Source organism: Podarcis liolepis (assembly GCF_965112155.1).
Source record: "Podarcis liolepis genome assembly, chromosome: 3".
Lineage (NCBI taxonomy): Eukaryota > Metazoa > Chordata > Lepidosauria > Squamata > Lacertidae > Podarcis > Podarcis liolepis.
In genome coordinates this window covers 119,002,890-119,030,539 of record NC_139557.1, presented here as the reverse complement: position 1 = coordinate 119,030,539, position 27,650 = coordinate 119,002,890, and the positions used below count along the sequence as shown (strand labels likewise).

General features: G+C 46.1%; 1 protein-coding gene across 1 annotated transcript in view; it reads left to right on the top strand.

Moving 5' to 3' along the window:
- Positions 1-3,373: 3,373 nt before the first annotated feature.
- The window catches only part of GATA4 (GATA binding protein 4), a 63,697-nt gene continuing 39,420 nt past the window's right edge, over positions 3,374-27,650 (top strand). The window contains exons 1-2 of the mRNA XM_083494660.1: positions 3,374-3,680; positions 9,415-10,167. Of these exons, the coding sequence (XP_083350786.1) occupies positions 9,645-10,167 (523 nt within the window). The 5' untranslated portion in view covers positions 3,374-3,680; positions 9,415-9,644. The remainder of the gene's footprint in view (positions 3,681-9,414; positions 10,168-27,650) is intronic.

The window sequence follows — 27,650 nt, the reverse complement described above, 5'->3', positions numbered from 1 at the left end:
CCCCCAAGTAGGAAGCTAGGCTGGCAAGTCTGCAAATCTCATGGACAAGAAAATTATGGCTATTTTGGTTCCTCAGTGCAAGTTAATGGGATTTCTGAAGACTTGTGTCCACGTAGATGGACTTTCTCCGCCCTTAAAAAACCCAGATATCAACTCATTGGAAACATATAGCTCAGTCAGTAGAACATGAGGCTTTTGATCTCAGGATTGTTGGTTAAAGCCCCACTCTGGGCAAAAAAAATCCTGCATTGCAGGGGTTGGACTAGATGACCTTGGCGGTCCCTTCCATAATTCTACAAGAATACCATGGCCCCCTTCCACCAATGGATAGAAAATACGACAGCTCTTGCAACATACAAATGGACACAGAATGTGCATGGATAACAACGTTTGGAATTCATTTATAAATAGTATAATGACTTGCTCATAATTTTGTTGGAATAACTGTATTACTTTCGGACCCATATATCGTATTGGATCACAATTTCAAGCTTTCTTTGTTAGTTGCTTTCTTTCTTTTCTTTCACTTCCTCACTGAAAACTTCACTGAGGTGTATGAGGTGTATGAGGTAAAGGTAAAGGTAAAGGGACCCCTGACCATCAGGCCCAGTCATGGCCGACTCTGGGGTTGTGGCGCTCATCTCGCTTTATTGGCCGAGGGAGCCAGCATACAGCTTCTGGGTCATGCGGTCAGCAGGGACTAAGCCGCTTCTGGCGAACCAGAGCAGTGCACGGCAACGCCATTTACCTTCCCGCCGGAGCGGTATCTTTTTATCTACTTGCACTTGGACGTGCTTTCAAACTGCTAGGTTGGCAGGAGCAGGGACCGAGCAACGGGAGCTCACCCCGTCGCGGGGATTCGAACCGCTGACCTTCTGATCGGCAAGTCCTAGGCTCTGTGGTTTAACCCACAGCGCCACCATGAATTTGCCTAATGTTCTATAAAAGCCATCTAGCCTGGTGACCAACACTGCCTCCTGTAGAAGTGAGTTCCATAGTTCAACTATGCGCTGTATGAAGAGAAGGACTTCCTTTTATCTGTCCTGAATTTCCCAGCATCCAGTTCAGTAGCATAGAAAGGCAGAGACAAGGTGGGAGGGGCACATCGGGGGTTCTCAGGGTGACATGGGGGGGGGAGAGTTGCAAGATGGCACAGGTGCTTTGCTGGGCCCAGGGGTAACCCGTGAAACGCAGTCCAGGACCAGTTCAGAATCCGGAGGTTCCGCAAGGAGTCAGTCCAACAGGGCCAAGGCAGGGCATGAGGCAGGAAACCAGACAAGGACAGGCACAGGATCTCAGGCAGGATCTGGCATACAGCAAAGTTCCACTAGGAGTCAGTCCAACAGGGTCAAGGTAGGACACAAGGCAGGAAACCAGGTAAGGACAGGTGCAGGATCTGGCATACAGCAAAGTTGCTCCCGCAACCTGGGGCGGGGCCCAACAGCCTTTTATCTTTGTTGGGGTAGTGGCCGGTCCTGATCCCCTGGTGTCTCACCGCCCTGTTTCTCCCGAAGGCGAGCACTCCTCCTGCGAGTGCTCAGGTCTCTCCTTCTCTCAGACCTCAGTCTCTGCAGCTCGGGAGACGTCGGTGGGTTACTAGACCCAGGGGCTGCCTCAGCCTTTCCTGACCCAACCAGTAGTGGAGCAGCTGTAAATGATGGCCCAGCTGAAGGCAACGAGGTCATCCCCACATCTGGAGCCAGGGCAGGCTCAGGCCCCTGACTCGGCCCAGCTGGTGTTTGTTGCAGGGGAACCTGTGCAGACTCTGACTCTTCAGGATCAGGCCCCAGACTTCAGATGATGCCTGAGGCAAAGGATCCGGTGCAGACTGAGTCTCCTCTGGTTCTGAGTCCGAGCCTGAGTCCCACGCCATCACAGGCACTGTCCTTCCCTCAAAAAGCTAGCTAAGCAAGTTCTGGAGATGTTCCCCCAAAAAACTCAGTTTAACAACTCTGGCTGATCTCCTAAGAAAAGCTCAAAGACTTTGGGTGATCTCTTAAAGAAAGTTCCACCTCTTGATCATTTCAGTTGCCCTTTTCTGGATCTTTCCCAATGCCACAATATCCTTTCGAGGCCCACACTCACAGCATGTTCCCACTCCTGTCTCAGTGACATCTATCCTGGCTTGGTCATGTCCATAGAATGGAAAATTTCGGGATCCCCAAGGACTTGCTGGCCTGGCTGTGTGGGAATGCCACAAAGGCTGGAGACAACCAGTAAGGTTGCTCATCCGTAATAGTGACCAGCAGCGGAATGAGCACTGGGAAGACCACTTGAAGACTTGACGTTTTCATCCCCCAAAAAGTTTTTGATTTGTGTTTCCATTGAAATGAGGCTGTATTTTAATGCTTTGATGTTTTAATGCTGTATTTTAATCTTGTTTTTAAGTTGTATTTCAATCAATTTGTTTTTATATCGGGTGTTAGCCACCCTGGCTGGGGAGGGTGGGGTATAAATAAAATTTATTATTATTAATATTAGAGGGAATAAACCACTATGGGACACCTCTGTCTGCAGCAAAGCATGCCTCTCCCATAATGGTCTCTGCCAAGACAGACAGGTGCCAGCAACAACAACAATAAGACCTTTATTTATTCAGGGACCTAATGAGAATATCCATTAAAAAAGCAACTGTACCAAAAGGAATTCTTGTGAAAATAAGTAATATTTAGGTAGGGGGGCAGGAATTTTGTCCTTGTTCAGGGTGCTATACTGTATTACCTAATAATATTGCCCCTAATGCCTGTCCATCTCTCTCTCTCTCTCTCTCTCTCTCTCTCTCTCTCTCTCTCTCTCTCTCTCTCTATCTACACATAGACACAGTTTCCATCCCCTGCCCCCAAAGGAATGAAGATTGGCTCAGTTGCGCAGCAGATACACTCCCTCGTCGAAAACGCATCTTTTGGAGAAGTGGAGGAGCATGAGGTCCCAGGTTCAGTTCCCAATGGCATTTCCAGGCAGGGCTGGGAATCATAGAATCTTTGAGTTGGAAGGGACCCCGACGGTCATCTAGTCCAACCCCCTCTCAACCCGACGTGCCCCCATCCAATGTGAAACCTGAGCAGACCCTTCTGAGCTTTGCAAATGTGCCAGCTGTTCCGTTGCTGCGACACTAGCAGGCTGCCTCCTCCTTGCCTGAAACCCTGCAGAGCTGCTGCTGCTGCCGGCCCGTGCAGACGCTACTGAGTTGGCTGGACCAATGGTCTGAGTCATGGGAAAGCAACTCCCTGTGTGTTCCTATGGTGTGGCGAGGCCAGGAGGCAAGAAAGTGGGGAACGAGGAGGGGGAGGACCGGAGGAGGAGGAGGAGGAGGAGGAGGAGGAGGAGGGAAGAGGTGGGAAGCGTCAGCAGAAGCCCTGCTTGAGGTCCTGGCCGAGGGGGTTGGGCCGGAGGCGCCTGACGCCTTTGCGCCTCTCTCTCTCTCTCTCTCCCGGCAGGAGCGAGGCGTGTTGCTCCTGCGGCCGCCCGAGGCAGGCAGCCTGCAGAGACGGGCCAGGAGCCTCCCGCGGGCCACTTGCGGGCTTTTTCAGCTGGGTGACCAGTGTGATCAAGGCTCCCTGGCCCCCGGAGCGCGGGCGCTGACACAGCAGGCTGCGCCTCGGCGCTGCTCCGGAGTGGAACCGGCTTCGCGGGGAAGAGAGCCCGACTCGGAGCAGGCAAACGGAGACGGAAGAAAGCAGGTCGGTTGGATCTTTATCTCTCTCTCTTGCAGACCATTTTTCTTTATTCCCCCCCCCCTTGCTCGCCGCCGCCACCGCTTCTCTCCTTGCCAACGGTTCCCAGATATATATCTATATTACGCGCGCGTACTGGACCTTTATACTAGAACCGTAGACCTGTAGAGTGGAAAGGGATCTCCAAGTTTCATCTAGTCTACCTTCTGCCACGCAGGAATCGCAGTGAAAGGACTCCCAAAGAACATTACCCACCCTCAAAGAATTCTGGGCTCTGTAGTTTAGGATGGGCGGTTGGCAATTGTCACCCTGCGAGGGGAAAACTACGGTGCCCAGAATTCTTTGAAGGAAAGACTGTTCTTTGGATATGTTCCTTGGGTACGCGGATCGAGAAAATCTTGTCGTTTTTCTCTTCGTCTGACGCTCGATTCTTAGGGCAGCACATGTCTCTCCCTCTTTGCGCAGGATCCACTGTTCCTTTGGATAGGTTCCGATATCTTTTTTCTCCAGTCTCTCCCTCTCCGCAGCCAACCCGGCCTTTCCTTTCCCAGCTGAAACTGTAACCTTCTCCATGTAGGTTCTCCCGGGATTGAGGATCGCTGAACCCAACGAGGCGAGTAAAAAGAGCTTAGGATCGCACTGCGAGGATTCCACGACCCCCAGCTTCCACGTTCTCGTTCTTTCTCCTATCCAGTTTCATTTCGCCCCTTCTCGTTCTCTCTCGCTCCTTCTCCTCCTCCTCGCCAGCTCCCTAGATCTCCGTTCGCTTTTATCTTTATATCATTCCCTTGCTTCCCACGAAGCAGACATTCTTTTCGCTTAAAAAAGAGAAGAAATCAGCGACTGGAAACGCAACGAGGGTCCCTTTTTAGAAAAGTGAAAAATTAAGCTTCTTAAATCCTACCCAATTTTTATAAATAATCCCATCGCGGTAGTTTCGGCAGGATTTTATCTCTCTTTTTTTGCGCAAATCTCCTATACCTCTAGTTATCCCCCTCTTAAAGTTAGTAGTGGTTGATGCAGGATTGATTCAGTCAAACGTGAAAACTTTTAAACTCCGATCTCAGCTGGATTGATAGTTGTCGTGTAGAAATCGATGGGGCTGAACTGTGCGTAATAGGAATTATTATTGCTATTCTTCTAATATTCTCCCAGGTCTCCTTGCTGTTTTGAAAGTCTTCCTTATTTGCCTTCTTTTTAGCTACTTGCTACTATATTTATTTATTTACTTACTTACTTACTTACTTACTTACTTACTTACTTACTTACTTACTTACTTACTTATTTAAAAGATTTGTGTAACAAAACCTATATGCCGCTCGGGAGTAATAAAACTTCTAAACTGTTTGCAATAAAATATCCAAGCGGCCTTAGTTCATCATTGGCTACTTTGTAAACCCCAGGCTTTGCTGATCGAGATTCTCATTGAACGGGGAGGATTTTCATTTTTAAAGGGGAGCTCTTGTTCAAAAGGTGATTTTTCTCCCCCCTCTCGCTTCTCAAAGAGGGGTGTTTTTTTGGGGGGGGCGGCAATAAGAAACATTTTTTAAAAAAAATAATAATAATAGTTAATTATTATTTCCTAAACAGTCTCTGCTTTTTGTGATGGCTTTTTAAAAGCAGGGAGCAACAAATATCTGATTTTAAGCGCGGAAGTTAAAAACCCCTTTTGAGGGCGGGACGGAGCCACTCAGAGGATCTGATTCAGTATTCTTATTTTTACTATGATTTCCGCGTAAAAAGAGGGTTCCGTTCCGAGTAAATCGCTCTTGCAGTATTTCCAAGTAAAGCGCGGGGGCCAAGTGAGTGAATAAACCTCCGCTTATTCCCCACGTACAAATCTCCTTCGTAAAATGTAATAATAAAAACATTCCGTTCTTAAAAAAGGGAGATGGAAACGATGGGGGGGGGAACCCCTGTAAGGATAAATTAAAAAAAAACAACCATTCCAAATATTTCTAGTATGTTTATCCTGTTTGGATTCTCTCCCCCCATACACACACCTTTAAATTTTGCAAAGTTTTCAACCCAACTCACTTTTTCTTCTGCCAACCATTTGCATCTACATATAAAGTGGGGGTCTCTTTATTTACATCTGGGTTGGAGTTAATTGAATTTCAGAATTGCAAAAGCACCTTTTTTAAACCCCGCTGGGAGAAATGTACTGGGACGCACATTCGTTTGCTAGGAAGTTTTAAGTCGACCTCCTGCTTTCAGTTTTGAAGTGTTCAAAGTTGGCTGGAGCGTGTCCGTGTTTCCTGCTCGTCATGCTATTTTGTGTGATCACAACTGTACGCTTCTCAAGGCTGCAATGCAACGCTGAAGGTTATGCCTTAAACCGCATTATTTTGTGCGTAAATTGCACGATCGCCGTCCACAGATTTTATATTTGTGCACGTTGCAATTTGGATTTGGTCCTGCGTCGTCAGAAAATATTCATTACTGTATTTTGAAGAGTTTAGTTCTACAAACATTTTCTGGAGGAGATTGCTAAAATATATTAGATCAATCCGATTTATGAGTGAATCAATATAAGGATATGATTTTTTTTTTAAAGGAAAAAGTGTGGGGTTGTTTTTTGTTTAGTTTTTTTAAAAGGAACGCTGGCAGCCGATTTCTAATTATCTGTTTGATAAATCTGGAACAGAAACGGCTAAAACTTTGAACAAATGCTGCGGGCGTTTCGTACAGACAGACTTGTGTTAATTTCAAGTTACTTTTAAAAAGGGGGGGGAGCTTTCCCCACTTAAGTTTATTTCTGCAGTTATTGAGCAGCAGGGGATAATTGGGGAAGAATCTTCGCGACGCTTGAATTCGGTTTCATCTACGGGGAATAAGGAGTGGGAAGGGGGGGGAGTGTTAATTCGTATTAACCTGGAAAATCTGGAAAGAGAAGGTTTGTTCGCTTCACCATGGCGCAAAACCAGCGGGCATGCTGGGAACAGTTTTTGGGGGGTGGGGAGCTGAGACCGCGTATGATCCGATTTAAAAGAGAAGCCACCCTTATCCATAAAAATAAAAATTCCCTAAACTCCGTTTACGTTTCATTTCCACGAGAATCTCCTTTGGGGCCGATTGGCAGGAGAGTGAGACTGGGGAGGGCGGCGAAGGAACCGGTCTCTAAATTCAAATCGAATTCAGTGTATTTTTGAGAAGAGCTCGATTTTAGACATGAACGCTGGCCATTCTCTTTGGGAAAGAAGCTTTTCAGAGAGGTTTCAGGGACTGGATCTTGCAGTCCTTGGGAGTCAGGCTATCAAAGTCCACGTGCTTAGATGGTGGGGGTGGGGTGCTGGAGAGCCAGGCAGTGATTGTTCAGCAGAAAGGGGCTGACACTTTGCACATGCCCAAAGGTTGCCGGCCCATCGCCTTGCGCAAGAGTCAGCGCTAGCGTGGAAAGCAGATTGTGTTTGTGTTCGAAGTAGGTTGCTAGTTCCTGTGTCTCCTAATGGGTTGTCCATGCAATCCTTTTCAGTGACCCCATCAACTTCTGCCCTTTAAAATATTCTAGTCCTCTCTGTTTCAGGCATTATAGGTTGAGGAGACCATTTGAGAAAGGGAGTAGAGGTGGCCTCGCTCCCTTGGTAAAGGTAAAGGTAAAGGGACCCCTGACCATTAGGTCCATTCATGACCAACTCTGAGCTCATCTCGCTTTATTGGCTGAGCGAGCCGGCGTACAGCTTCCGGGTCATGTGGCCAGCATGATTAAGCCACTTCTGGCGAACCAGAGCAGAGCAAGGAAACGCCGTTTACCTTCCCGCCGGAGCGGTACCTATTTATTATCTACTTGCACTTTGACGTGCTTTTGAACTGCTAGGTTGGCCGGAGCAGGGACCGAGCAACGGGAGCTCACCCCGTCGCGGGGATTCGAACCGCCGACCTTCTGATCGGCAAGTCCTAGGCTCTGTGGTTTAACCCACAGCGCCACCCGCATCCCTCTCTCCCTTGGTGCCTGCATGCAAAATGCAGACTGCTGAAGGGGACTGGTTTTTTTGTGTTGTGGGGCAGGCTTCCAAGGGCCCTGGAGAGACATTGTGGCACAGTGGTTAGAGTTGTGATTACACTTAGGCTGGGGAGATTCTGGGTTCAAATCCCCCACAGCCACGAAGCTCACTGGGTGACGATTGCACCCTCTCCGTTTAATCCACCTCACAAGGTTGTGGTGAGGATGAAATGCAAGAGGCTTGGAGGAATGGTAGGACATGAAGGTTAAGAACAACAGGAAAACAACACCTTCATATTCTCCTGTGTCAACAGAAGGACGAGCAATTAATGTTAGTTAGCCTGTCCTGAGTTTCCTGCTGCTGTTTTGAACATGTAGATGTACATGCATTGAAGATGGGGGTCACACATGTGTTCCATGCATGTGTTGCAGTGCTCCTGTGCACAATTATGAAGTATGCACATCCCACATGGACTGCTTGCCTTTCTAAGTGTGGTTGGGCAGAACTGGCAGATCTTAACTGCAAAGGAGGAAATCATGACTCATTAGCGTTGCCTTTTGATGTGTGCACAAATGTGCATTTTGACAAGCAGGGAGAGGGGTGTTGTTCAAGGCTGCAAGGAATAGCTCTGTAATGAACATTCCTTGCCCTCTGAGCACGCACAGAAGTCATGAACCTGGGAGGAATTGTGGCCTATGGCATTTTCATCCCTGAGCATGCGCACAGTTTCCAGACGTCCCATTTCTGTGTTGAAGTCAGCCTAAAACGGAGCTCTGGTTCACAGAGCGGCGATTCCTCCCTCGAAGGTTGGACTAGAAGATCCTCTCAACTCTACAATTTTATCCTTCCTGGAAAAGTATACACCTATGTCACAGCACACAGGGACCTAACTGACTCCCATCTTTCTGTGTGCAAACCGTCTTATACCTCTGCTCACCTGCTTTCTGCTGCCTGTCTCCCCCCAAAACAATTTTTTTCCATTTTCTCCCACCCCACCAAAGACAAAGGTTGGATTCCACAATCGCAATTCTGGAGGACCTCAAGCCATTCCTAACCTACCTAACTCTAGGCTCCAGTTTCAATCCTTTATTATTTTCACACCCTTTCCCAAAAGGACAGCCTGCTGCTGTGATGTGATTTCAGATCAAACAGCCAGACTTGCTCCAATTAGCAGCATCTATACCCCCAGGGACAAAGGTTTGGCTCTGCTGGAGGTGCCCTCTAACGTCTCTCACCTTCCCTAAGTTTATTATACCTGCCTTAAGTGGGACGGGGTGGCAATGTGGGTTAAACCACAGAGCCTAGGACTTGCAGATCAGAAGGTGGGAGATTTGAATCGGGGTGAGCTCCCATTGCTCAGTCCCTGCTCCTGCCAACCTAGCAGTTTGAAAGCACATCAAAGTGCAAGTAGATAAATAGGTACCGCTCCAGCGGGAAGGTAAATGGCATTTCCATGTGCTACTCTGGTTCACCAGAAGCGGCTTAGTCCTGCTGGCCCATGACCTGGAAGTTGTACGCCGGCTCCCTCGGCCAATAAGGCGAGATGAGTGCCACAACCCCGAGTTAGTCATGACTGGTCCTAATGGTCAGGGGTTCCTTTACCTTTATACTCCCAGGGACAAAGGTTTGGCTGTGCTGATGGTGCCCTCTAACTGTCTCTCACCTTCCCTAAGTTTATTATTCCTGCCTTAAGTGGGGAAGGGAGCCTTTTTGAACCACATTTTCTCTCCCTCTTTCTCCTCCCCCCTACCCACACTTTACCTGCATGTCTCATTCTGTCTCCCCTTCCTTTCTAGGTGTGAACCAGGCCCAGAAGGAAGGATGCCAGACCACAGAAGCCACTGCTGACCCTGATGCCTGGAACCACCTTGAAGGTTAGGACCTGTTAGGACCCAGAAAACTGCTTCCCCACCCTATCCTCTCATCCTGGACCTGATTGGGAACGACAAGGTCACCTCCTGTCTTGATTTTGGAGGTAGACTCTCTCTCCCTCTAGCCCACTTGGATCTCGCCTGCTCCTCCAGAGATGTACCAGAGCTTAGCCATGGCTGCCAACCATTGCCCTCAGGCCTACGAAGGTGCGAGTGGCTTCATGCACGGCGCAGCTGCCACTTCTCCTGTCTACATCCCGACCACGAGGGTCGGCACCATGATTCCCAGCCTTCCTTACCTCCAGGGGTCTGCCTCATCGCAGCAAGGCAGCCCCTCCGGCCACTCCATCTGGACTCAGCCCGGAGCCGAGAGCGCCTCATATAACCCCGGCTCGACTCACCCGTCCGTCTCACCCAGGTTCTCCTTTGCTGCTGGCTCCCCCATCCCGACCACCACCTCCAGAGAGGGGGCCACTTACAGCAACCCCCTCAGCATCACGGCCAACAGCAGGGAACAATACGCCCGCAGTTTCAGTGGATCTTACTCCAGCCCCTACCCAGCCAGCTACATGACCCCGGAGCTGGGGGCCACTTGGACTTCCTCGCCTTTCGACAACCCCATGCTCCATAACCTCCAGAACCGGGGAACCCCAGGAGGGACTAGACACCCCAACCTAGGTAAGATCCACTCTCTCTGTTAGCTTTACGATACGATACAATAATCTTTATTGTCATTGTCCCATACAGAAGAACGAAATTGAAAAAATGTACATCAGACATTCAAAAACCAACAAGGCTGCTATCCCAGCTATCCCAGGCTGGTTAGCCCCCTAAAAACTCTGATACCCCATAATTGAATACAATATACCCACATAAAGACTACCTTACACTGCGTTTAAATTGGAATGGCTTGCATTAAATTGGAATGAAAATTGCATTTGGATAGAAACTGTTTCTAAGGCGGCTAGTCCTAGTCTTTATAAGCCTGTACCTTCTTCCAGAAGACAGAAGCTGAAAGAGATCGTTTTCGGGGTGCGCCCTGTCCTGCGCTTTCTCTGCAGCTTTCTTATGGCACCTGGAAGAATAGATTTGATCCAAGGTGGGAAGAGTGCACCCAATTATTCTCTCCGCAGTCTTTACAACCCTGGACAGCATTGTTTTTCCCCTGACCGTGCAACTCCCAAACCACACGCACAGACCATAAGTTAATACACTCTCAAGAGTACAATGGTAAAATGCCATCAACAGGTCCTTTGAGTGATTATTTTTCCAGAGGATTCTCAGATTCTTTAGTTGGGGTCTTTCTAGAAAGAAAGAAAAAAGCTACATTGCTAAGCAGGTTCCAGGTATGTTGATTTTGAACTGACCAGCATCTAACCAATTAACAAACTGAAAAATTTATCTGGAGAAGAGGGCATTTTGAAATAATACTTTTATGCTTAACGGCAAAATCGTAGATGCGAACAAATAAGGTGCAAGGAAGCAAATGAAAGCATCTGTTCACAAACGTTTGTGTGATGCTGATAACGCCAAGGTTGCAGGCTTGATCTGCATGAGGGACAGCTTCTTATTCCTGCATTGCTGGGGTTCGAATAGATGATCTTCAGGGTCCCATCCAACTCTGTGATTCTTTGATTCTTGAAATGGAAGGCTGCATAAGGTTGAGCTTTGCTGCTAAACTTCTTGTTCCAAATCATTACGATAAATGCCCATCTTTCTATTAACTTGCTGGGTTGTTTTATGTGTGTACTTTTAAAATAAGTTAGTCATTTTTACTATAGACCAAACTTTTATGAAAGCATTCAATGTACCTCAGTTTTTAGCTATCGTGATTCTTTCTATTTCCCGCTCATACATTTAGGTGAACTCTGAATATTCTACTACCTGGTTATTTGAAAGACGTTATCTCTGAAAATGAGGATGTTAAAAAAATGTCTTTCTTTTCCGTGAGTGTGAGTTAACTTAACCGTGAATAGTAATTAAAGGCTCCTCTAGGAAAAGAATTGGGAACATCGTACATTCCACTTTAAGAAAATATAAACAGAGCTAATTCTTTCTTTTTTAAAGTTCTGGATCCATCTATCTTGCTAAGTAAAAACAAAAATCTGAATGATGCTGATTTCAGAGAGAATGCCTTTCCTTCAGTTGTTTTGTTTTTTTGTTTTTTCAAAAAAAATATTCATTTTATAACACAAATAGACAACACAAACAGAAAAACAAACAATACAAACAAATTCTTGTCTTATCCTCATTTTTTCTAAACATTGTAAGGCGGGTTTCCCCAAGTCCCCCCCATCTGATTTTCATTTTACCACATCTTTTAGCAGTTTACATATATCATAATTTCTAACCATTTTTTAAAAAAATCACGCTTACTTTAACCATAAAAATCTTCACGTTTTATCACTTACAAATAATACTATTCAGTTGTTGGTTTGGGGGAAAACCTGATTCAGTGCTATGAGGTTTCAAAGGTTTTTTTATATGCATATGTTTGTTGTTGTTTAGTCGTTTAGTTGTGTCCGACTCTTTGTGACCCCATGGACCAGAGCACGCCAGGCACTCCTGTCTTCCACTGCCTCCCACAGTTTGGTCAAACTCATGCTGGTAGTTTCGAGAACACTATCCAACAATCTCATCCTCTGTCATCCCCTTCTCCTTGTGCCCTCCATCTTCCCCAACATCAGGGTCTTTTCCAGGGAGTCTTCTCTTCTCCTGAGGTGGCCAAAATATTGGAGCCTCAGCTTCAGGATCTGTCCTTCCAGTTAGCACTCAGGGCTGATTTCCTTAAGAATGGAGAGGTTTGATCTTCTTGCAGTCCATGGGACTCTTAAGAGTTTTCTCCAGCACCATAATTCAAAAGCATCAATTCTTTGGAGATCAGCCTTCTTTATGGTCCAGCTCTCACTTCCATAAATCACTACTGCTATTTCTTTTAAATGCAGAGGGACTGAACTTGAGCATGCCTTGCCTTAAGGCTGCTAAAGACCCAGCAGTCTGTGGGTGGGGCCCTGATCCGGTAGCTCCAGGCTGGAAAAAGGCAAGCTTCCTGCTTGATTTAGGACACAAAGGGAAAGTGATGAGTTTCTTTCACTTTTCCTTTGTGTCCTAAATCAAGGATGGAAGCAACTAAACACTTTGTTGAGGCCATAGGGTGATTTTAAACCTGCTGCTAAAGATGCCGTATTTTCCCCTCTCTCCTTTAACTTTGGAGCTTTTGTTGAAATGAATTAAAACTATTTGACAGGTAGGGTTCTAATCCCAGGAGACTTTGTTAGCAATAAGAAGGTTACCAGATTGCTCAAGAAATCCAGCCGGTACACAAACACACCACAACATCCTGTTGCAAAGGAAGAAATTGGGAGTGAAATAAACTAGGGAGACTAAGCATTTTGATGTGGTTCTGGTTCTGATGTGTCTGAACCTGGGAGACAAAGGTTGGATTCCACAATCGCTATTCTGGAGGACCTCAAGCCATTCCTAACCTACCTTAACTCCTAGTCCTAACCTACCTCTCAGGGTTGTTGTGAAGGAGCGGGAGACCTTGAGCAGCTTGGAGAAAATGTGAGAGGTACATGTAACAAAATTAAAAAGTGAATAGGAAATCATGTTTTCAAACAGGCAGCAGCAACAAACTTGCAGCACCTTAAAACTTGGCATGTTGCAAATATATCTCTTCCCTGTATGGCAGGACAACATTGTAGTTGGTGCTAGCCAAATCTCCTGAGGGGTAGGGATGATACATTGAATTAGTGGGGTGCCATTATTATTATTATTATTATTATTATTATTATTATTATTATTATTATTAATACCCCACCCTCCCCAGCCAGAGCCGAGCTCAGGGCAACTAACACCAATAAAATTTCAGTAAAAACATAAAAGGGGGGAAAAACACAAGTTAAAATACAAGTTAAAATGCAATTTAAGATGCAGCCTCATTATAAAGTAGCCCATAGATCAAAACCATAAGGGGAGGGAAACATAAGGGTCAGACTGAGTCCAAACCAAAGGCCAGGCAGAATAGCTCTGTCTTGCAGGCCCTGCGGAAAGATGTCAAGTCCCACAGGGCCCTAGTCTCTTGTGACAGAGTGTTCCACCAAGTCGGGGCCAGTACTGAAAAGGCCCTGGCCCTAGTTGAGACCAATCTAACCACCTTGCGACTTGGGACCTCCAAAATGTTGTTATTTGTGGACCTTAAGGTCCTCCGCGGGGCATACCAGGAGAGGCGGTCCCGTAGGTACGTGGGTCCTAGGCTACATGGGGCTTTAAAGGTCAAAACCAGCACCTTAAACCTGACCCTGTACTCCACCGGGAGCCACTGCAGCTGGTAAAGCACTGGATGAACGTGATCCCATAGCAAGTACCACGTAAGGAGGCTCGCCACGGCATTCTGCACCCGCTGGAGTTTCTGGGTCATCTTCAAGGGCAGCCCCGCGTAGAGCGAGTTACAATAATCAAGCCTGGAGGTGACCGTTGCATGGATCACTGTGGCCAGTGATCAATGAAGGAGGTCCATCTCTCAGATGATATCACAGAACTGCAAAGTTGGAAGGGACCCCCTCTGCAATGTAGGAATCTCAGCTAAAGCATCCATGACAGATGGCCATCCAACCTTTGCTTTAAAATATTCAAGGAACTCGGAGACATATCCCCAGATTTAAGATTTCAGAGAACGGAGGGGATCTGGTGGAGAGCCTTGACTCCAAATGGGACATTTGTGTTTGGAGAAAAGGTGATTCAGAAGTGGCACGATGATAGAAGTTTCTGAGTCATGCATGGCATGAAGGAAGGGAACAGAAGAAAGGATTTGTCCCTCTCTCATAACACTAGGACAGGGGTCTGCAACCCGCGGCTCCGGAGCCGCATGTGGCTCTTTTACACCTTTGCCGCGGCTCCGGGGCAGATACTAGCGAGGGGAGGAGGCGCATTGTGCGCCCCGAGACTCCCCACTGTGGTGGGCGCTATACTGGCTGTGACGTCGCATGGGGGCGGTGCGTGCGTTAGTCACGCACCGTCCCGACGTCACCTTCCCGCCCGCTGTCAGATCGCAGCTCCGGAGATATATTTGTTTTAAATGTCGCAACGGTTTTCTGGCTCCCAGGTTTTTTTTCCTTCGGAAACGGGTCCAAGTGGCTCTTTTTGTCTTAAAGGTTGCAGACCCCTGCACTAGGACCAGAGGCCATACAATGAAGCTGGATAGGCAAAAGAAAGCACTTCATAACAAAGCGGAAATGGTTAAGTAAACTTTGTGAGTACAGTGGTACCTCGGGTTAAGTACTTAATTCCTTCTGGAGGTCCGTTCTTAACCTGAAACTGTTCTTAACCTGAAGCACCACTTTGAATGGGGCCTCCTGCTGCTGCCGCGCCACCGCTACACGATTTCTGTTCTCATCCTGAAGCAAAGTTCTTAACCCGAGGTACTATTTCTGGGTTAGTGGAGTCTGTAACCTGAAGCGTATGTAACCCGAAGCGTCCGTAACCCAAGGTACCACTGTACCTGGAGTTAGCAAAATTGACGGATTTAATAAGGCATAAGTCAACAGTTTTAATTCAGAAACAATAGAAATGTTTAAATGATTAAGCAAAGCTCAAATACGAAAGTTTGGTTGTGTCTAGACCAGGGGTCTGCAACCCGCGGCTCCGGAGCCGCATGTGGCTCTTTTACACCTTTGCCGCGGCTCCGGGACGGATACTAGCGAGGGGAGGAGGCGCATTGTGCGCCCCGACATTCCCCACTGTGGCGGGCGCTGTACTGGCTGTGACGTCGCATGGGGGCGGTGCGTGCGTTAGTCACGCACCGTCCCGACGTCACCTTCCCACCCGCTGTCAGATCGGAGGGCAGCGGCGTGCATGCTTTAAATGTTGCAATGGTTTTGCGGCTCCCAGGTGTTTTTTTCTTCGGAAACGGGTCCAAGTGGCTCTTTTTGTCTTAAAGGTTGCAGACCCCTGGTCTAGACTAACCTTGTGAAGAATACAGGGAACATAAAGAATTGATTGATTATGAAAGAATCTAAGGAAGGGAAATGATTGAAGAACAGATGTAAATGCGAGTAAGACAACTAAGAGACGTGCGGTGAATGCGGTGGAAGTCTTTTATAATATTTTAAGTAAGATTTATGTATTGCAGTATTTGAAGCAAGAATTTGGTAATATTCCGGGTTATGAAAAGTATTTTTTCTTTTCTTTTGTCTTTATATTTTTTCTTTTTCCTTTTCTTTCTTTTTCTTTTTATTAGTTTTCATTTTGGAAAATGTTCTTATAGTGTTATGTATTGTTCTTTAATTTCTCTTTTTTGAAAAATTTAATAATAATAACAAAAGAAAGCACTTCTCTGCACAGTGGTGGAGTTCAACTGTGGAACTCCCTTGAGACAGGGATGGCCACCAATGTGGGTGCCTTTAAAAGAGGATTAGGCAAATTCACGGAAGAGAGGTTTTAATGATTGCTATGCTGGAGCTGTGGGTTAAACCACAGAGCCTAGGACTTGCCGATCGGAAGGCCAGCAGTTCGAATCCCCGTGATGGGGTGAGCTCCCGTTGCTCGGTCCCAGCTCCTGCCCACCTAGCAGTTCGAAAGCATGTCAAAGTGCAAGTAGATAAATAGGTACCACTCCGGCGGGAAGGTAAATGGCGTTTCCGTGCGCTGCTCTGGTTCACCAGAAGCGGCTTAGTCATGCTGGCCACATGACCCGGAAGCTGTACGCTGGCTCCCTCGGCCAGTAAAGCAAGATGAGCGCCACAACCCCAGAGTCGGTCATGACTGGACCTAACAGTCAGGGGTCCCTTTACCTTTACCTATGCTCTGCCTCAAAGAGATACTTCCAAATACTAGTTGTTGTAAACCCCAGGAGGGGAGAGGGCTCCTGTGTTCGAATCCAGAAGGCTCTTCTTATGTTCCTAATCATTTAGACAGGCTGATGCAGTAGTTGAATGTGGTCAGTCCTTTATCTTTGAGGATAAGGCTGTCCATGGATGCTGGCCACAATGGCTATGTTCCCAGTCCTGTGTCGGAAGCACGATGACCCCGAGCGCCATTTGTGGAAATCCCCAGTAGGGAGAACACTATTGCTTGTGGGACTCTGTAGGCATGTGGTTAGCTACACAAGATGCTGGAGAATTTGAGCCTGTGGCATGATCTGACGGGGTTTTCCTTACATTTTTAGGTGCGTATGAAAACACTCAAGACCGCTTAGTGTCTGGGCCAATAGCTGTGTTTAGGGCAGTTGGGAGAGCATGAGACTCTTAACCTCAAGGTCGTGGGTTTGAACCCCACGCTGGGCAAAAGATTCCTGCATTGCAGAGGTTTGGACTAGATGACCCTCACGGTCCCTTCCAACTCTACTACAATTCTATGATCCCAAATGCTCAGAAACATTTCAATAAGATTTAGGTTCTGTTCCAGTTCTGATGGCGTCAGGGCCAGATTTAGGTCTGATGAGGCCCTAAGCTACTGAAGGTAATGGGGCCCTTTATATGTCCAGCTCTCCTTTCTCAACAACAAACTGTCACTGTTTTTTTGTGTTGTGATTTATGGACCTAATAGGTCTCTCAAGCCATTTGCACATGTGGCCATGCGACCAGTCCATGCAGAATGTAGGCACCCTATATATAGAAATGAGCAAACCAGTGATATTTTCGGGAGCAGGCGGGGCCCATGACTTACATCATAGGAGCCTACACAACACAAAACACTGTTGCTGCATGTAGGTTTTATTTGTTTTTTATCTTATATTTTGGAAATGTACATCTAGTTTTTCTCCCTTTAAATTTTTTGCCCCCCCCAAGAGAGTGGGGCCCTAAGCTATAGCTTGTTTATAGCTTATATGTAAATCCGGCACTGGATGGGGTTTGTATTCAGAGTGGGTTGGACTTCCCAGGATACCCTCAGACATCTCTGCTGTTTAGAGTGTTGGAGTAAGACACAGAAGACCAAGGTTCAAATATCCACTTGGATATTTGGGGTGAACATGGGCCTATCATGAACTTTCCGCCTAACACACCTCGCTGGGTTGTTGTGAAAATAAAATGTGGAGGGGGAGCAACATGTATGTCCCATTGAGCTCCTTGGGGGAGAGGTGTGATATAAATGCAATTGATATAAGGAAGGGCCATGGTTTAGTGGTTAAGCATCTGCTTTGCATGAAGGTTCAATCCTGCAGGCATCTCAAAGTAGAACTGGCGGAGACCATTACCTGAAATGCTTGAACTAATCAACTAATCCGTTCGAGAACCAAGGTTCCACTGTATACATTAAACCTGCAACTTGCATGCATTTAACTTGTGTGCATTCAGCTTTACGTCCTGGGCAAACTTTAAAAATAAAAAGGAGCTGTTGTCTGGGGCGGGGGGGGGGAGAGACTTTGGCAGTCCCACCCACAGTTGCGCCCAATGTGTTTTGACTATATGCGATTTTGGCTTTAGGCGCGATCCCCGGGACATCACTGCCTCCTAATTTTCAGGCTCACTGTCAATTTTCTGCTGGGATGCAGCTGTTTGTTCCTGGGTCTGGCCTTCAATGCTCAGGTAATGCCTGTGACTTTGTACTTTGCTGCAAGGCCTGATAGGTCAGCCCTTCCAAGCGCACCCAAATATGCAACACAAACACACTGCGTTCAATCATGGCCTTTTGTTGATGTGACAAGGACAATTTATTGGCTTGTGTTGGAAAAAGAGCTGGCAGAGTTGTAAAAGGAACATGCAAATGTTTGCTTGGGCCGGCTGAGAAGGAGAATAGGACCCACCCCACCCCCCTGAAACCTGGCTCCTTTCCTTCTGTAATAATACGTCATTCAAATAGCAACTCCAGGAACCTCTAACTGGTAGGCAGGAGGTGTTGCTTGCAATTGGATTTGGCTGCTCTCCTTAGTAGGGATTTAAGGAAGGCAGGAGTTGGGTTTTTCTCCCTTTTTAAATGGGAGGATCCAGAGATACTTAAGCTTTGAACTTAAAGAGTCTTTAAGCCTGCAGTTGCTACCAATTTGCACTTCTTATAGGTTCTCACTTTGGGCAAGGGACTTAGCTTGGTGGTAGAGGGTTGCCAGAAGACGATTTCAGGTTCCATTCCTGGGTGTCTCCAGGTAGAACGAGTGTCCGGCCTAGATGGGCCAATGGTAAAAACAGCTTTCTGTGTCAATCGGAATTTGAAAACCCATATTGGATCCACCTTGACCATTCCGCTCCCTCCCACCCTCTGAAGGCAGAATTGCACACCCAAGCCAACTGGAAATTATCCTGTCTTTGCATCTCTGTGTCTGTCTGTCTAGCTCCTGCTGCTTCTTTGGCAATCCCTCGTAGCCAAGTAAGATTGTCTTCCATAAACACGGTTTTAACAATGAGTCCGTAAGTGACTGTGGAGGCCAGTTCTGGATCCACACGTCCTTCCACAGTGGGGACATTGGTTTCCGGATGGGAGTTGATCACAGTGTGGATTTGCCAAGTGTGCCTTCCTCTTAGCACGTTTCTCCCTTGTGTTCTGAGTTTGAGCGTCTTCAAAGCCCACGGCACCTTTGGTAAAGGCTGTTCTCCAACTGGAGTGCTAGCAGGCCAGTGTTTATACTACTGTACTTTTTTTAAAAAAATTGCCTTGAGGCAGTCTTTAAACCTCTTTTGCTGACCACCAGCATTATACTTTCCATTTTTAAGTTTGGAATAGAGTAGTTGCTTTGGAAGACGATCATCAGGCATCCGCACAACATGACCAATCCAACGAAGTTGATGTTGAAGAATCATTCCTTTGACGCTGGTGATCTTTGCTTCTTCCAGTACACTGACATTAGTTCGCCTGTCTTCCGAAGTGATATGTAAATTTTTTCGGAGACACCTTTGATAGAATCTTTCAAGGAGTTGGAGATTAAATAACTAACCATTTGCTGCCATTTCAAAACACCCCATACAAGGCCATTTTGGTGAGGTGAGATGGCGGCCCAAATAGTAATAATAATTTATAATAATAATTTGTCTGTTTGACTTCCGAAATGTTTGAAAACCAACGCACAAGCTTCTGATTGGTGCAGGCGCCCCAGAAACAACAGCCGACAGCCGCATCAGATGTTTGGCTTCCAAAAATCATTTGAAAACCGGAACACTTACTTCCAGGTTTTTGGCGTTTGGGAACCAAGGCGTTTGAGAACCAAGGTACCACTGTATGCATCCCCACTAAAGACCTTTAGATCATCAGGCTGGCTCATGATTTAGGAGGTTTAGAAGTGGTCGTCCTAAATGCCGACAGCATGCTAGTGAAGGGCTTTGCCATATACATAATTCTTAAAGGCAGATGAGTGTTATTTGTTTGGGATCTATGAGATCTCCACTTCTGTACTGCAGTAAGTCCAATGGAAGCCAGCAGTGCAAATTCAACTCAGAGTGTTGTTGTTGTTGTTGTTGTTGTTGTTGTTGTTGTTGTTGTTGTTGTTTGCCTTGGCTCTGAACGTTTTTCAAATAACCAGCCTCGGGTTTCGGTTCCTATCGCCTTCCTCTACAAGCAGAATTCTAGGATTCGGTCAACAGAAGACCGTAATCTGAAAATAGTCCCTGACACAGTTCCCTTGGTTGTGGCAGATTCAATTTTTGCTACAGCTGCAGCTGCCTTCATGTCCAGCTTGGTTCATGCGAATGTTCCTTCCCTGGGAGAAAATAAGCAAGACCGTGATGAATTTTTTAAAAAATGGAAGCTGCCAGGATTTGAAGTCAACACTCTTTGGCCAGAGAGCAAATTCCTAAATTCAAGAGGTGCATTGTCAATATTATTGTTGCTTCTTCTGTTCCTGGTGTTTCAGCACGGACGTCAAATTCAATCCAAGGCACTAGTCCTCAGTGTGGACCGGCTGCTGCATTGGACCGGATCTCAAGTGAGCTGCAACAGTGGCACTACCATGTTGCAGATATATGATGAAAAATCAAGAAATGGGTCCCTGGGTGCATGTTTGGGGGTAAAGGCAGGTCTGGATCACAAAAGGTTGAAGATTGCTGTTCTAAGAGCAGATTTCAACTGAATAGAGTCATTTTCAGATATACGTTGGGGAGCTTTCTATGTGTGATGTTCAATGATAAGACATAAATCATTTTTAAAATGTGGTTTGCTTAGGGGTAGTGTGCTTCCTTATACTTTCTTTTATATATATACACACACACACACACACACATTTTTATTAATTTTTTAACATATCATTTCCAACAGTCATTTAACATACATTTTTATCTTATACAATTTTTTTGACTTCCGTCAACTACCTCTGAAGATTTTCCATTCTTTATCACTTAGTCTGCATTTCTTAATTTCTCTATTACTTTTAATTATCCTTAACTAATATTCTCTTCTTAATGTTCCTTGCAATATTTCGCATAATCCGCCTTACAAAACTTCTTGCAGTCCTACTAGCGTAATCCGCTTTTCAGATAGTTCAAATATTTACTCCAGTCCTCTAAGAATCATTGGTCCCGCAGGTTTCAAATCCTTCCTGTCAATTTGTCTAATTCTGCATAGTCCATTAATTTCATTTGCCACTCTTCTTTTGTCGGTAATTCGTACTTCCTGATATTTTCAGCGTAAGCGAGAATATTTTATGTGTGTGTGTTTTTCAAAGCAGTGCTTTGTGTCTTTTGTGACTGGACCCCATTGGTAAAACTGGTTGTGGCTGATGGGAGTTGGGAGTCTGGAGGGGCATAGGCTCCCCTTCCCCATTTTACTGAAATAAGTGGGGCGTGCTCATCATGACTAATGGGGTAGAGGGAAAGCTGGTTTTTTCTTGCTTCTAGTTGTGCATCCCACAAAATTCTGCAGCCACCGCGATCAGCTCACCAGCCAATTTGTCATTTGTTTAAAATGAGCCTTCTTAAAATATTGGGGGACTGGGGGGCAGAATAAGTCCAGATATTTCAAGTTAAGGCACCTGTGCACTGCTGTAAATACTATTTCATTCTTGTACCTCATACACAAGGACCCGGGTGGCGCTGTGAGTCAAACCACAGAGCCTAGGACTTGCCAATCAGAAGGTCAGTGGTTCGAATCCCCGTGACGGGGTGATCTCCTGTTGCTCTGTCCCTGCTCCTGCCAAACTAGCAGTTCGAAAGCATGTCAAACTGCAAGTAGATAAATAGGTACCGCTCCAGCGGGAAGGTAAACGGCGTTTCCATGTGCTGCTCTGGTACGTCAGAAGCGGCTTAGTCATGCTGGCCACATGACCCAGAAGCTGTACGCCGGCTCCCTCGGCCAATAAAGCGAGATGAGTGCCGCAACCCCAGAGTCTGCCACGACTGGACCTAATGGTCAGGGGTCCCTTTACCTTTACCTTTACCTCATACACCTCTGTGGCTACCCAAAGTCCACTGAACTTCAGAGCTCACGTGTGAATTATAAGCAACCCCAGAGCAGTTTTATGAATATACGCCTCCACTTTTAACTGTGGGGAGGGGCAGAGAGATTTACCCCAGTGAATTCTTGAGAATCGCATTTAGGTTGCTGTTTGGTTCTAGTTGCTTTGGGTTAAAGAGAAAGCTACCAGCAAATTTTGCAAATGAATCAATACACAAGCAAGCAGGGAGCGTGACATTGTAGCTCTGAAAGAAATGTGAAACTTACTGCAACACACACAGTCCCACACTCATCCTTGACAAGCAGCTACAGTGGTACCTTGGGTTACATACGCTTCAGGTTACATACGCTTCAGGTTACAGACTCCGCTAACCCAGAAACAGTGCTTCAGGTTAAGAACTTTGCTTCAGGATGAGAACAGAAATCGTGCTCCGGCGGCACGGCAGCAGCAGGAGGCCCCATTAGCTAAAGTGGTGCTTCGGGTTAAGAACAGTTTCAGGTTAAGTACAGACCTCCGGAACAAATCAAGTACTTATTGTTTTGTAGTCCTCATTGTTTTGCATCCATTACATGTGCTCTCCATGTTTCTCTGTGCTTTGGGGAGTGGGGGTTGGGTGGGGGGGTCAGCCTGAGCGTTGTTTCCAGTCGAGGAAACCTCTGAGCTTTCCTTGGCTGGAAACAGTTTATTCTAGGCGAGGGTTCAGCTCTGCAGATAACAACAATGAAGTCCTGTTCATGTTGCAATTGCCAGCACTTTTTATATACCACTGCCAGAGATACGTTTGAAATACACAAGCCAAACGGGATGAGAATGAAAGGTGACCACTCTTGGCAGATTGCAAAAAAAATTAAAAATGTTTTGGTCTTTTAATGTGCCTATGAGGTGAGTCAATAAACCTTTTCAAGGTCTTATATTTGCAAGGACACTTGTGAATCTCCCTTTCAATCCAAATTTCTATGGTGGTCAGAGGCGATCTCAAATAGCTTCTAATCCATTTCACTGCTCCTATTTTGTCCTGATTTTGCTTTGGGGGGGGGGGTTTCCCTTCTTAAAAGCGCATTAGTACACACATCCATGCATTAGAGCTGCTTTTTAAAAGCTGGTCCTTGTTGTCAATACAGCATCAGCGTGCATAGCATTTTGCTGAGAATAGGAGGGAAGTCAGGTCTCTGCCCCAAGGAACCTGCAATCCAAAATTTGACAAAGTGGAGATGAACTGAGGCAGGGATAGGCACAATGGAATTGCTCCAATTGTACATTCTTGAGCAGGGGCAACACACTCTGCCCAACAGTGAAATTGGGCTTTTCTTCTTTCTTAATAATAATTAATAATAATAATTTATTATTTATAACCCACCCATCTGGCTGGGGTTACGCAGCCACTCTGGGCGGCTTCAAACAACATATTTAAAATACAATAAAATATTTGATTTTAATGTTTGAATCCAGCTTGAGCTCAAAGCGGCTCGTGATAATCACAGTAGCATTAAAAACAACAAACGTAGGAATCATGATAATGTCAAATACAGTGGCTCATAAATAACGGAAACAGCAACAACAAAATCATCAAGGCAACCAATACAATTCAATAAAGTCGTCATACTTTCTTGTTTTTAACCACTGTACCATACTGCCCCCTGCAAGTGTTGGAGAATCTGTTCTTTTAAAAGTCATCAGGACTTCCCTTCCAAAAGAAGACTCAAAACTAATCTCCTAGACCTGGAGGGCTTCCTTGAGTAACGCGTCACCAACTGGCACAAAGAGTGCTGTGCTGTTTTTATCATGTATATTTTAATAGATTTTAAAAGTATTTTTAATTACTTGCGAACCAATTTTCTTTTCATATGTTTTTAGCTTTCTGTATTTTATCTGTGTTGTAAGTTACTTTTGAGTCCTGGTCTGGTGGAAATGTGTGATTATAAATTATTATCATCATCATTATTCAACCAGGATATTTCAGCTGCAAATGGGCATTGTACATTCAGAGTGTACATATGTGTTCAGAGTGGCTCAGTCAGTAGAACACAAGACTTTTAATCTCAAGAGTCAAGGGTTCAAATCCCACATTGAGCAAAAGATTCCTGCATTCCAGGGGGTTGGACTAGATGACCCTTGCGACCCTTTGCAAACTCTACAGTTCTGTGATTCTATGACTGCTACGCCAGGAAAACAACAAACCATGCCCTTGGATGTGCTTACAAGCATCGCTGCAATTCTCAGCCCCAAGGCTGACTCTCAAGGTGTTGGAAGGCCAACAGTGGTCATTAAGGGAGAAAACCGAGCAGCTGTGGGGAAGGAAAGGTGCAAAAAGAACCCTGGAGTGATTTTAGGGAATCAAATGACAGGGAACACATGGAGAGAAGCATTTTTTCCATTTACCCTACTTGTGTGCTTTTAAAAAATCCTCCTAAGGCAACTGAACAAGAGGAATGCCTTTTGCTGTGGCAATCTCTACAGCACCTCTGCCTAACTTCCTATTTAAAAAGTCGAATAACCGCAGCACAAGACATCTGCTTGAACACTGTGAGTCACAGGCCTTTGATCTGACCCCATATTCCTAAAATATGGATTTTCAATGCCTGACATAGGAGATATCATCTATTAAGGGGTCCATTCCACCTACACCAGGTGGAATGGACCTTTCTCCTCCCTAGCAGGTTTTAAATCCCAAGCCGGAATTAAGATTGCCGGAAGAAATATCAACAGCCTCAGATATGCAGATGACACAACCTCGATGGCAGAAAGTGAGGAGGAATTAAAGAACCTTTTAATGAGGGTGAAAGAGGAAAGCGCAAAATATGGTCTGAAGTTCAACATCAAAAAACCCAAGATCATGGCCACTGGGCCCATCACCTCCTGGCAAATAGAAGGGAAAGAAATGGAGGCAGTGAGAGATTTTACTTCCTTGGGCTCCATGATCACTGCAGATGGTGACAGCAGCCACGAAATTAAAAGATGCTGGCTTCTTGGGAGAAAAGCAATGACAAACCTAGACAGCATCTTAAAAAGCAGAGACACCGCCTTGCTGACAAAGGTCCGTATAGTTAAAGCTATGGTTTTCCCAGTCGTGATGTATGTAAGTGAGAGCTGGACCATAAAGAAGGCTGGTCGCCGAAGAAGTGATGCTTTGGAATTATGGTGCTGGAGGAGACTCTTGAGAGTCCCATGGACTGCAAGAAGATCAAACCTATCAATTCTGAAGCTGCAGCAGGCAAGCACATTCCATTCAGAAAAGATTTATGTTGCTCTTGGAGCTTTTTTTTTTTAAAAAAAACCCTTTCTGTCGCAGCGAATATTTGCTTTCCCGCTAACTGATGCTTTTGAATTGTGGTGCTGGAGGAGACTCTTGAGAGTCCCATGGACTGCAAGAAGATCAAACCTATCCATTCTTAAGGAAATCAGCCCTGAGTGCTCACTGGAAGGACAGATCCTGAAGCTGAGGCTCCAATATTTTGGCCACCTCATGAGAAGAGAAGGCTCCCTGGAAAAGACCCTGATGTAGGGAAAGATGGAGGGCACAAGGAGAAGGGAATGACAGAGGACGAGATGGTTGGACAGTGTTCTCCCACTGTTCCCCTCAGAGAGCTATGATTCCTTTTTATTTATCTATTTTTAAAATCATTTTTGAATTGAAAGTTTTTCATTTGATATGCAATAACAGCCATACTAATGTAAAAAAAGAAATATAGGAAAGGAACCGGAAAAGAGAAAAAGAAAGAGAAAGAAAAAGAAAAAGAAAGAAAGAAAGAGCAAAAGAGAGAGAGAGAGAAGAGTATAATAATATCAAGCTCTTTGCATCTTTATTCCACATACAGAAGACTGAACTTGCCCAGCTCTCACCTGGGAGCCTCACCTCGCCCCCTTCCCTCAGTCTCCCAGTTTGAGGGATCCAAAGAACTACAATTCCCAGAGCTCACTGGGAAAGGGGGTTAATAGCTAAACCAGTGTTCTTTCACTCAAAGTGCTCTCTTTTGCACCAGGATCTGGTTTGTTTTCTTTTTCTGCTAAAAAGCAAGTTCTACATTCCCTGGTTTACATTGTATCACACACCACTTTTAACAAGTCACAGTTTCCCCAAAAAGAACCCCGGGAACTGTAGCTTTTAAAAGGTACCAGGCATTGTTAGGAGACAGAGCACAACAGTTCCTAGAGTTCCTTGGGAAACGGGATTGATCTCATCATTTTGCAGGATATCTGTGCTCTTTTTCAGTACGCAGAGTCCTCTGCAACCAAGGAGCAGTAATTGCTCTCTCTCTCCTGCATTTCTTGCATTTCTTGACATTTAAATGGCCCTTTGCCTTCAGCCAGCAGGAGATGGAAAGGGGTTTTGCTAATGAGGACAGTCAATCTCCAAGTGTTGATGACCAAACCTGACCTGAAGGTTTGCTGAGCCAGTGTGAATGTTTGGGATCAAGGTGCCAGTCTAATTTAAGAGGCAGGCGCCAAGTCTTCTGAGTTTAGCTTCCCTCGAGGTGGGAATCCTAAATGTAAACTGCTAATGGGTACACAGCAGGCCTTAATTCTCAAGGAGAGGAGGAGCAGCTGGGATCTGGGGCTGGTGGTCCTTCCTGGTTGTTGTACCTGAGTAGCTAAAGGTTAGAATCTTAGAGTTGGAAGGGTCAACTAGTTTAATCTCAGCTAAAGCATCCAGGTTGCTCACTGGGGATGGGGAAAACTTTTCTGTTTTTCTTTTTAAAATATCAATACTCCACCCATCTGGCTGGGTTTCCCCAGCCACTCTGGGCGGCTTCCAATAGAATATTAAAAACACGATAAAACATTAAACATTAAAAAAAATTCCTATACAGTGGTACCTCTGGATGCGAACGGGAGCCCCATTCGCATCCTGAAGCAAATACAACCCGCGTCCATGGGTCGCGATTGGCCACTTCCGCGCATGCGTGTGACATCATTTTGAGCGTCTGCGCATGCACAAGCTGCGAAACCCGGAAATAATGTGCTCCGTTACTTCCGGGTCGCTGCAGAGCGCAACCCGAAAATGCTTAACCCGAAGTTACTTCAACCCAAGGTATGACTGTACAGGGCTGCCTTCAGATGTCTTCTAATTGTCAGATAGTTGTTTATTTCCTTGACATCTGATGGGAGGGCGTTCCACAGGGCAGGTGCCACTACCGAGAAGGCCCTCTGCCTGGTTCCCAGTAACCTCACTTCTCGCAGGTGGGGAACCGCCAGAAGGCCCTCAGAGCTGAACCTCAGCGTCTGGGCTGAATGATGGGGGTGGACGCGCTCCTTCAGGTATACAGGACCGAGGCTGTTTAGGGCTTTAAGGTCAGCACCAACAGTTTGAATTGTGCTTGGAAACTTACTGGGAGCCAGTGTAGGTCTTTCAAGACTGGTGTTATATGGTCTTGGCGGCCGCTCCCAGTCACCAGTCTAGCTGCCGCATTTTGGATTAGTTGTAGTTTCCGGGTCACCTTCAAAGGTAGCCCCACATAGAGCGCATTGCAGTAATCCAAGCGGGAGATAACCAGAGCATGCACCACTCTGGAGAGACACTCTGCGGGCAGGTAGGGTCTCATCCTGAGTACCAGATGGAGCTGGTAGACATCTGCCATGTTCAGGTGCCATTCGAGCTGTATTTTCACCTACTTCTCAGTTTCTCTGGCTGGACTGTGGCACTGAAAGCAGGACCCTGTCTCAAAAGGGGGGGTGGCCTGTCCGACATAGGAGGCCACAGTCCAGGGTTCAAATCCTCACTCAGCCATGTAAGGTCAGTGGATGACCTTTACCCACTCACCTACCTCGCAGGGTTGTCGTGAGGGGGACCAAACTGTGGGAGGCAGTGAAATACAGGAGTGCCTGGCCTGCTCTGGTCCATGGGGTCATG